Raw genomic sequence first — 12,500 nt, 5'->3', positions numbered from 1 at the left:
GATTCTGCATCCCTCTCGCATCCCTGCACCTAATGTATGTGTCAGCTGTCTATAGAGGTGTGCACAACCACCTACATGTTAAAGCAACAATCTGGTTTATTCCCAGCAGAGAGAGGTAGTTGAAATGATGTCCTAACTACAATAAAGCATCTAGTGACCAATCCGGTGCATCCTCTGCCACCTCTGCAGCATCCTGCTGCAAATATCCAAAATGAAGCCCTATCCTGTTTCAGACTTTGTTATTCGACTGTGCTTTGGGGAGAAAATAGCCAATCTACAAGCACAACATGTTGCATTGCTATACATTGTGAGCTTGTAGACGCATTTTCGCTATTTTGTAACACTTGGGAAAATGTTTGACATGTTTTACGTTCTCCTATAATGATGTGCCCAAAATGCAGAGGCCAGGTTGAAGGTGGATAAGGATCTCAGAGTGGAAAACTGATCGTAAACACCTTCCTCCAAACGGTCCCGAGGGACTTGGGGTGGCAGTAACATGGTCGGGCCCTGGGCTCTAACCCTGTGCTCTTTAAGTGGCGTGCTCTGCCCGGCCCGGCCGCCCAGATAAACAGACGCACAGTTTGACACGCGTCTGACAGCGAGAGGGGATTGTGTGCGTCAGGGACGGAACATTGTGTGTGAATGTTTAAGTGCATGTCGACATGGTCTTATTATACACACAGGGCTGAGAAAGGACGAAGCTGTGTCAAGTGTGTGCGTGTGTGTGTGTGTGTGTGTGTGTGTGTGTGTGTGTGTGTGTGTGTGTGTGTGTGTGTGTGTGTGTGTGTGTGTGTGTGTGTGTGTGTGTGTGTGTGTGTGTGTGTGTGTGTGCGCGCGCGTGTGCGTGCGTGTTTGAGGGTGCGTGTGTGTGTAAATATGCGTGTGTGTGTGTGTGTGTGTGTGTGTGTGTGTGTGTGTGTGTGTGTGTGTGTGTGTGCGAGTGCGCATGTTATCAGGGGTGCGCAAGGCCTTTTCAGAGGAAACTCAACAGGTCTGTTCGTGGCTGATTTTGGGAGGTGATGCTCGCAAACACACACACACACACACACACACACACACACACACACAGTTGTGAAGCACTGATAACAAGGCACTACAGTGGTGTAGAACACGGCAGGTTGGGTGGCGAGGCGTACATTGACATAACAACAGTGGACCCGGACCCCCCCCACCCCCCCACTGTGACAGCTCCAACAGCTAATAAATTCAAGCCTGACCACCTCCACTCAGCTGTCATCAGACCTGCTGGAGTGAAATATAGACCCCGAGAAGCGAGGAAGAGGTGTGTGTGCGCGCGTCTGTGTGTGTGTGTGTGTGTGTGTGTGTGTGTGTGTGTGTGTGTGTGTGTGTGTGTGTGTGTGTGTGTGTGTGAGAGAGAGGATGAAAAAAGAAAAGACCTCGCAAAAAATACCTTGTAAATTAACACTCGAGTTTGGTGGCAAAAGCGGCGAGCAAAACACTGTGGGAAACAAACACTCACTTTCTGCCATGACTGTTCAGATATATGAGCTGGGAACAGGAGGAGAGAGAGAGAGAGAGAGAGAGGGGGAGAGAGAGAGAGAGAGAGAGAGAGAGAGAGAGAGAGAGGGATGGATGGATGGGGATGGAGAGAGTGAGAGAGAGAGAGAGTGGTCGAGGCAGGTGGAAAAGAAAGAGGAGACATTAATCACTGCAAAGATGTTTGTTAAAAACACTGTCGAGATATAAATGTGTAATTCATTAATTAATTACAAAAATAGTGCTCTCAAAAAATGTGACACACAATGCTAAATTAATATAGCACTTGTATCCAAAGTGCTTTACATAGATTGTGCATTACATTCACCCATTCATTCACACACACATATGGCGAAGGAAACCATGCAAGGCACCAACCTGCTCATCCCGAGCAATTAGGGGTTCAGTGTCTTGCTCAAGGACACTTCGACACTAACTCTGGGGGAGCCCGGGATCGAACTGTGAACCTTGTGGTTCCCATCCTGCCGCTCTACCGGCCACTCTACCCCTGGGCCACCGCCACCCCTAGTGTGATACTTTGCACTAAAGCCAATCGTCTGCTCGCCTAGTTAACCACTTTTAATCTGGCATCCCTATTTCGGGCATGTTACAGGTCATTATAATTGAAAAGTATTTTTTATTTTATAAAAAAATACACAGAGAGAGAGAGAGAGAGAGAGAGAGAGAGAGAGAGAGAGAGAGAGAGAGAGAGAGAGAGAGAGAGAGAGAGAGAGAGACACACACACTCTCTCTCACACACACACACACACACACACACACACACACACACACACACACACACTCACACTCACACTCTCTCACACACACACACACACACACACACACACACACACACACACACACACACACACACACACACACACACACACACACACACACACACACACACACACACACACACACACACACACACACACACACACACACACACAGACACACAGACAGACAGACAGACACACAGACAGACAGAATTGAAAATGGACCAACACCTCTGCAGAGAGGAGATAGAACACAGCAGGGGATTACCAGCATCCCCCCCCCCCCCCCCCCCCACACACACACACACACACACACACACAGATAAGGCTGCATTGTGTATCCAGTAGGTTCGTTATGATCACATTGATAAAGAGATAACATGAGAGAGACAAGCATTTCAACACGTGTGTGATGACATTACATTCTCCCAAATTATATTACCCAATTGGAAGACTGGGGACAAACCACTATACAGGGATATGGCCTCACACTCAGTGAAGCAATCTCATGTTGACATCTCTTTGCGTAACAGCCAATAGGGAAGCGGGAGATAAAAGCAGCGGCCAATAACAAAGAGAGTTGTCACGCGTGGAAGTGAATGCTTCTCTGGAATGATCAACAAACGGTTGAGTTAATATCAAAGTTAATATCCTACTCCCATCCACAATAAATGACTGAATAGTCAAATTTGAAAGTTTTAAGTGAGTGTACAAATGGAACCAAATGGATGGGTTGCATTATTAAAAGCTATGAACTCTTATGGGTCCATTTGGTTCCATGTGCACTCTTAAAGTTATATTAAACTGTCTGTAGGAGGAGCTGACCTCTGAGCACTTTAACACATTTTGCTGTGTGTGTGTGTGTGTATGTGTGTGTGTGTGTATGTGTGTGTGTGTGTGTGTGTGTGTGTGTGTGCGTGCGTGCGTGCGTGCGTGCGTGCGTGCGTGCGTGCGTGCGTGCGTGCGTGCGTGCGTGCGTGCGTGTGTGAGAGCGTGTGTGGGCTTCAGATACGTTTCCTGTGCAAACTGACAACTTCTGCACCGAGCATCACCAGGAAACAAACACACACACACACACACACACACACACACACACACACACACACACACACACACACACACACACACACACACACACACACACACACACACACACACACACACACAGAGTGTTGTTACCCCCTCAGAGTTAACTCAGGATATTGCTACATGTATAACAGTCTGTTTGTATGTTGAAAAGCAACATGTGATAGAACAAATTCGTTGCTGTCGGGCATAAACCTCTTATCTCCATATTCTAACTATTTGTGTTTTTTCGCAAATTTATGCCCTACTACTTGATCATACAGCGTCACACAAAAGTATCAAAAATAGCAGATCCACAAGCTCAAAACGTTTCGCTTCGCGCCTTATTTTGAGCTTGTAAATCTGCTATTTTTGAATTTGAATCCATAAAAGTAACAGTTTTGGACATAATCTAGTTTCCACCCGACAGAGACGATATACTTTCGACTACCTGAGGTGTCTTTGACTTTTCGAGAACAAAACTATGCCTAAACCTAACTCTAATCCTAACCCTAACCCTAACCTCACAAAAATATGCCTAAACCTAACCTTAATCCTAACCCTAACCTCACAAAAACTATGCGAAGAGAGAATAAAAAACTCTTTCCCACGGTGGGATTGGATCAAGGGAGGTTGTGGTCTTTAGCCAAGCTTTGCTACCAGGTGAGCCACCGAGTCAGCTGTCCAAAACCTTGATTCGAGTAGTACAGTATTTGCAGCTCTAATGCGTGCCTTTTAGTTTTTGTAGTCCTATAGTGACGCATTAGGGAGTAAAAATAACAGAAAATAACAGACGCCTATCTGTGAGAATGTGTTGCTCAGGGACCCCTCCACACAGGTCCAGGAATCAAACCTCTATAGGACCTTCTGCTTCCTAGGTAGCCTGACACAGCCTGAATCTTTTTTTTCCATTCTAGGTGCTGGTCTGGAGCCAGGCTACTTCCCAGGCGGCCTCTCTCTGCCCATTCAGCTACAGTATGGCCGCACCAAACTAGACAGCAAAGTTACATTAACACTCAAGATTTTACTGTGTAGTTCCAAACACAGAACTAGAACTAATTCCAAACTATACTGCAGTATATTTATCACTATCCAGATGGCACCCGACTGCTTGTATAGTGACAGGGACTCTATACAACACTGAGGATTTTATAGTGTAGTTTTTATTCAAATGTAGGCAAATCTCACTCAGTCTTCTGCTGTCACATGCACTGCAGCAGAGTGACCAACATGCTGCCACAGTTCAGTTCAGATCAAGGGTTCCCAAACATTTCAGGCCGCGACCCCACAAAATAATCATTTGAACTGCGGGACCCCCCACCCTGACAAGCACTTGGAATTGTAGGCATTACATTTAGTTTGACTCGGTTCCACAGATACATATTGTGAAAATAGCAGATCTACAAGCTCACACATAGGGAGCATGTAGATCTGATATTTTGGCCAAATGTGAAACCTAATAATAGTGAATGAATAGTGAAGTTATACCATGCTGAATAGTGAAACCTAAATGCTACTACAGGAGGAGGCCATGGGGAGGTGGAGGGAGTATTTGTGTAGCAGTGAGTGATGTTTAGCATGTAAGTGTAAATGTCAGTCTGCATAAGACTGCATAGATCGAATCCTTAAGATCATGGCGTGGGAACAGCTTGATTTCCATGCCTGCCTGAATGACCACGATGTTCCATAGGTTTCACAACGTGATCGATCGGAACTTTGAAGACGGGAACGAAGTGATTTTCATTTCTTTGATGCGAACCCACTGATTGATAAACTCCTGACAGAGTGCACATCATCTCTGCAGCTCCTATACAGCAGTGTTGATTTCGTCGACTAAAACGATGGTGAAAAATGTTCGGCGACTACCTTTTTCACTGACGAAAACTAAATAAACTAATGATGACTAAAGCTGTGACTAAATATATTGACAATGTTGTCAACAAATAAAAACTAGACTAAAATGTTCGAGTGAAGAAGAGATCCAGTAGAACTAAGACAAGTAATTTTAAGTTTGGTTGCGCTCGGGTGCTGCGCTCTGAAAATAGCAGATCTACAAGCTCACAACGCGTCGTACTGCGACACATTGTGAGCTTGAAGATCGGCTATTTTCAGCATGCAACCAAGTGTAAAATCATGCACACCAAACGCCACCAAAGCCCGCCAAAATACATTTTAGTCGACTAAATCAATTGTAGATTTAATCGACTGAAATCTTATGATATTTAGTCGGCTAAAACTAGACTAAAACTAAAACATTTCAGATGACTAAAATATGACTACAACTAAATGGAATTTTATTCAAAAGACTATGACTAAACCTAATAAAAAATGTGCTGTCAAAATCAACACTACAGGTACTTGAATCGAAAAATAGTCTATACAGTCTATCAAACTATTCTCTGTCTATAATAGTGTGTTGCATGTGTGTGTGTGTGTGTGTGTGTGTGTGTGTGTGTGTGTGTGTGTGTGTGTGTGTGTGTGTGTGTGTGTGTGTGTGTGTGTGTGTGTGTGTGTGTGTGTGTGTGTGTGTGTGTGTGTGTGTGTGTGTGAGTGTGTGTGTGTGTGTGTGCGCGTGTGAGTGTGAGAGGGGGGGAGGACAAGGGAAAGAGACAAGAGAGAGAGAGAGGGATTACTCACAAAATGCATGGATGTATAGAAGCCATATTAGTGTAAAAATTACATGGCACAACATCCATCCATTCATTCAGACAGACATACATTAGACACGACTTCCAGTCAGACCGTAGACTATTACATTAGACACAACATCCATTCAGACGGTATAGACTATCCTGTACATTAGACGTTACATCCTGTAAAGCTGTGAGGTCCTCTGGCCTCTTTCACTTTTCATAAACACTTGCATCAGTCACCGGAAAGCACCATAGGAAAGTCATCAATGAGACAGTGGTGTGGAAAAAGTACTCAACATGTTTTACTTTAAGTAAAGGTATCAATACTGCAATATAGAAGTACTCTGTTACAAGTAAAAGTCCAGAATTCAAAAATGCACTTGTATAAGTACAAAGGTATTGGTATAACAAATGTACTTAAAGTACCAAAAGTAGAAAGTACTCATTATGCAGAATGTCCCATTTCACAAGTTTTCAAATGTATAAAATGAATAAAACATTTTTTTGAAAATAGCAGATCTACAAGCTCACAATGCGTCGCGATGTGACGCATTGTGAGCTTGTAGATCGGCTATTTTCAAAAGAAAATGTATATAGGGCTGAAGTGGTTAATGCATGCATTTTTTGTGATAATAATCAAAATCTACAAAGTAACTAGTAACACGTTTTTAAAAAAATTTAGTGGAGTAAAAGTACACTCTTTGCCTCTGAGATGTAGTGGAGTAGAAGTAAAAGTGCTGAAAATTGGAAATACTCCAGTGAAGTAAAAATACCTCAAAATTGCACTTATGTATTGCACAGCACTTGAGTAAATGTACTTAGTTACTACACTGTCAATGAGTCAAGGAACCCAGACTGTTGAGAAGGAGACAGTGTAGGACAGACAGACAATAGGAAAGCTGAGAGTGAGACAGTAGTAAAATAGAGAGGGACACTGTGCATAATGAGGGGAGACAGCAGGAAATCTGAGAGTGAGGGAGATGTTTTTGGTCTCACTTGTTGGACAACATTGTTATAATATTTCTAAGCGGACACATATCTGATGAGTGTGTACGGGAAGAATCCTGTTTCTCTTGTGAAGTTCAAGATACATGGTCTCAAATTCTTAGATACACATGGTTATGAAAATATAATAACCCATTCAAGTATTATATTTAAGAATCAAATACAGACCATAATGGACTCTTGGCATGAAACTCAAACCTTAAACCTAACACCAAGCGAGTCACCATTCTTAACCCTAACACGGTAATATATAGTTCTTAACCGACAGAACAGAAAGAAAATAAGTCAAGTGGAACTAGGCCATAACCCACAAAGCCCTGAGCTTAACCACAACCAACTGACAACACATCCGGAACAAAACACTCGAATGCTCAATCGACGTGGTCAGCATTTTGATTTGTTATCCTCCACTTAACCCATTTAGACCTGGAAAGTGTCATTTTAGATTTTAGCTATATATAAACATAAGCGTTTCAGAAAACTTGTTGTTCTGCTACTTTTCCTTTTTTTGTTTTTAAATCATGAAAAGTAACAGTTTTGGACATATGAGGTTTCCACCTGACAGAGACAATATGTAGGCCTCGGCTCTTTTCGTAAGCTATACTACAAATCACACACACACACACACACACACACACACACACACACACACACACACACACACACACACACACACACACACACACACACACACACACACACACACACACACACACACACACATATACATACATAACTCTCTCTACTCTTCCTCTTAACTCTAGCCTCCTTTTTTCTTTGAGTGTAATGTGACAACGAGATCTTTCTATGATGACAGGATGGTCTAACCACGATGACCCTGACCCTTGTGCTCATTACAGTCAGGTTGACTGTAAGTAAGGCTACAGTGACCCTTGGAACTGAATCACCCAAGTATTACAAGCCCATGCCGTAATAATAATACATTTTCAAGACTCCGGGTGAATTGGCCTGTGTGTTAAAATGACTAAAACATAAGCGCACAAATGGCGTCGTCGGAAGGTATTTTGCTCGCTGTGATATCTCTGTCCAGTACGTCCATCCACTGTGGGAACCAGACAACAGTCACGTAAACATGTACAGTCACTCACAGCTGCCGTCTGATCAAGCAGACAGGAATGTCTCCTACGTTCCGACTCCCTCTCCTCTCCTCTCGTCTCTTCTGCTCTCCTCCTTTTCCATTCTCTGTCATCATCTCTTTTTGGTCCCACTCCCAAACATTCCACTCCTCTCTCTCTGTTCTATATACTGTACCGCTGAGGTGCTGTTGAGCAAGGCAGCTTTGTTATGCTTGCAGCTCCGACAGCAGTAAAGACCATTCTAGTGTGGTGTGACACAAATCTTTGTGTCACACCCCCCACCCTGACAAGCACTTGGAATTGTAGAAGTTGAGGCATTACATTTAGTTTGACTCGGTTCCACAGATAAACATTGTGAAAATAAAAATCTACAAGCTCACATCACCTCGTAACGCGAGGCGTGTAGATCGTGTATATAAAAAGATTTTGCCTCTTTCTTATATTATTTGAAAATGTGGCCAATGTTTGACCCGATTTATAGTATAACTTGTTGATTACTTTTGATGCAGTAATGATATTTTTTCTTTTCTTTCTTTCTTTTTCTCTTTTTGAGGTATTAAAAGGGTCTTAAAAGTCCTTAAATTGTCACTTCACCATCATGTGGGGGACCCCCCTGGGGGTCCCGAGCCACAGGTTGAGAACTGCTGATGAGAAAGAACAAGTCTGCACACGTAATGGTGCAAAAGCTCCGATGTATTTTTTGCTGTCAACGTTTTCGATCACTCTGTCAAAACTTTGACAGCGATAAAAATACAGCAGAGCTTTTTGCACCAAAGGTGAGAATAATACCCTGCAGACACCTATTACTTGCAGGTCAAACCAACATTTTTTGAGTGGGACACACATTTTAATTCTTTATTTGAATCCACAAATTACAATTCATTTTCGGGGAAACAAATACAACAGGGTTGATATTTCATGGTCCCTAAGGATACACATGGCACCTCCTCCTCCACACAAACAAACTGCCTATAACAGCTGAAACAGAGCAATATTTCGCAAGTTGTTTGGCTTTGCTTTTTGTCATGCCAGCAATTGCTAGGCCACTCGTGGTCAGCTCACACACACGCACGCACGTGCCCGCGCGCGCACACACGCACACACATTGGCCATAAACATGTGAAGGTATGGCGTTTTTTTTTGTATGCTGGGACTTATTCTTTTGAGCTTACCGTCACTCCTCTCCTCTAAACCTAAACCTAACCCCATCTCCTCCTCTCTCTCTCCTGTCCCTCTCACTCTCTCCATCATGAAGTTCATACTTCACTCCCATGTTGTCATCATCTATTTTCGAACATTTATCAAATCCTTTGTCCTCATGACTCCAGCTCCATCCTCCTGTCATCTTTCTCTCACTCCATTGGCTAATCTTCAAGCCCTCATCTCGTTTGGTTCCCACCCTCCTCCTGTCCGTCAGTAAACCCAGTTTGCTTATGTTTCTAATTCAATGACACAACAAGAAGTGCCAAACTTCTACAACCTGTTTCCATGTTTCCAAATAAAATCCTCTTAGTGGGAGACCTTTTTTCTGCTCTAATCTACAAGGTATTTTTGTTTTTATCCAGCAGCCATTTTATTGGACACTGAGATGTGCATGTCATTTTTTATCTTTTCCATATGTCTCCAACCGAGACTCCAGTCTCACAGACTGCTGGATTTTTACTGTCAGACTAATTGTAATGTCTGGTAAAACCATAATGTTAGTGTGACTCGTGTGGCCAAACAAAGTCACCAGCAGTCCTTTACGGCATTGGTTCTCAAAGTGGGGTCTGGGGACCCCCAGGGGTCCTTGGGGAGGGGTTCAAGGGGGTCCCCAGAAATAGTAGTTAATTTAGCAATCACAATAATTGTAACCACTTGTACAGTATATGTCAAAAAATGACAAAAATGTTTGGAGAATTTTGAATAATTTAGATTTCTTTTACATAAATCTTCTCTTCTGGGAGTCCCTGGCACAAAACATTTTCAGATGCGGGTCCGCGGCCAAATACATATAATTTTGGGGGTCCTTGACATGAAAGAGTTGGAGAAGCACTCCTTTACGGTATGTAATGTGAGACGGTCACAGGCTAAATCGTAATGTAATTTCCTCTCTCATCTTTGACAAACCCACACAACCAAATCCTCTTTTTGTTGGTTTATTTACGGTATTTTGAAGTGTATAACTTCTTTAGTCAGTAATCTCTGAAAGAATCCAAGTAGAGTCACATCATGTGTGACGTCACATCCTGACAACTGGCCATGGCAAAGTTATGCTTAATTTATCTAGTTGGTGTCGCGTTGTGAGCTTGTACATCTGCTATTTTCCAGGTAACTAAGTATAAATCAGGCTTCACATAACAAGCAGTACCTACCTGTATAACATTTTGTAAGATACTAAGGTATTATATTATTCCAAATAATCATGGGCCGAAGGGTACGTGTACACAAAAGTTCTACTAGATTTCCAAGGCCAAATATGACATTCTCACAGCTCTTTACCTCTTGTACAAACTGCGGTGTCACAAAAAATACCGACACAAACCACAAGTGTCCAAATTGCAGCAATTAAAACAGTAATGAAAACACCTTTTTGTAATCATGTGCATGCAAGTTACAGTACACATACATGGAACACATTCACTGCATGAACACACACACACACACACACACACACACACACACACACACGCAGGCACGCATGCACGCACGCACACACACACACGCGCGCACACACACACACACACACACACACACACACACACACACACACACACACACACACACACACACACACACACACACACACACACACACACACACACACACACACACACACACACACACACACAAATAAACGCATTCACTCACGCACAAACACACAGAGGAGAGTTTAAATTCTGCCCCAATTGGCAGGAGATTACAGTGAAAAAGGCTATACTTATTGGACAGCACAGATCCATAAACATTTGACATCTTTCGGGGCCCCCTGGGCGACCTGACACCTTCCTGGAAATCTACCTAGAAGTTTCACCTGCATTTAGTGACAGCGCATGAACACAGACATACAGACAAGGGCACGCACGCACGCAGGAACACATGCACACGCGCACACACACACACTTACCTCGGAGAAAGGCGGACTGGTAGGATGATAGAGACTCAAAGATGCTGTTGGATGCCATGAAGACCACCTCCTGACGTCTCTGTGTGCCCTCCTTATAGATCCCTTCTTCTTCCTTCAAATAAAAAGCACACACACACACACACACCCACTATATTGTATGAAATTGTGTTTCAGATTCAGATTTTTTGTTTACGTGGTCTGCTCTTTTTTCCCTCTACACACGGAAAGCTCTTTGCCAAAAATAGCCGATCTACAAGCTCACAACGCCTCGCAGCGCCCTGATCTAAATGTCTTAATAGAAGAGCAGGGAGACAAAATACAACCACCCCAATTGTATAAGTTATATTGTATTGACAAAATTACATTTTATTCATAAAAAATAAAAGTTACATAGTGCCGCTTTAAATGACACCTGATTGATCTCAGGGTTAATCATAACTCATAACAATACAATTTACGATTAGAGTTTATTCATTTAGTAGACATTCGTATCCACAGTAACTTACAAAGTGTTGTATCAGAGTAAATGGCTTGAATCCTACTCAACAGGGGAAATAGTCACATACTGTAACTAGAGTGCAAAGAAAATATTTAGTGCTTCAAAGTAACTAAGATACCAAGTTAACGTCAAACCAAGCATCTGTCTAAATGACATGCTATATAAATAGCATTCTTCTTATGTGTGGTTAAACAAAAACCCATCTAAAAACAACAACAACATTATTGACATATAGCAGTAATAACACAGAGATATACATACATGTATAACGGGCAGAAGAAATATTATGCAACCCAACACAAATACACAAATATCAACCAAATTGAATTAAAAAAAAAAGGTAAAATGTAAAAGCTCCAAACTGATGACAAGGGCATCAGTACAAGGGCACTGATACAATATACGATACAAATACAAGCACTTAAATTATACCCTTTGTGTCATTGAGGGAGGCCTTGTGAGTTGACAACACTGTCAACACTGTCAACACTGTTGTTAAATATTCAACACGAGTCAATTACAATGATGTTTGTGGAGACCCTGATTTGTTTCCATGCACGAACAATGCACATGTTTAGATGATGGTCACACCTTCAGACATACGTCCAAAAGCAAAATACACAGTGCTAATCAATCCAATTGTAACTCTGAGAATTCAAATGGAACCAAATAGACCCTTGCAGGTCTGTAACTCTGAGAGTTAACCCATTAAAACCGGGAACGCATCTGTGTAACCACTAAAACCTATTGGCTATTAAATAATAGCAGATATACAAGCTCATAGCTCATAGATTGAAGCATCTTGAAAATGTGTGCAAA

The 12,500-nt window shown here is 42.4% G+C and overlaps 1 protein-coding gene across 1 annotated transcript in view; it reads right to left on the bottom strand.

Annotated features, from left to right (window-relative positions):
- runx1 (RUNX family transcription factor 1) overlaps nt 1-12,500 on the bottom strand; it is a 72,727-nt gene that overhangs the window by 59,664 nt on the left and 563 nt on the right. Inside the window, 1 exon segment of the mRNA XM_084050574.1 lies at nt 11,183-11,294. Within this exon segment, the coding sequence (XP_083906700.1) occupies nt 11,183-11,240 (58 nt within the window). The 5' untranslated portion in view covers nt 11,241-11,294.

The sequence above is a fragment of the Gymnoscopelus microlampas genome (assembly GCF_963454915.1).
Source record: "Gymnoscopelus microlampas genome assembly, chromosome: 24".
NCBI classification, from domain to species: Eukaryota; Metazoa; Chordata; class Actinopteri; order Myctophiformes; family Myctophidae; genus Gymnoscopelus; species Gymnoscopelus microlampas.
This window is presented reverse-complemented; position numbering and strand designations above follow the sequence as displayed.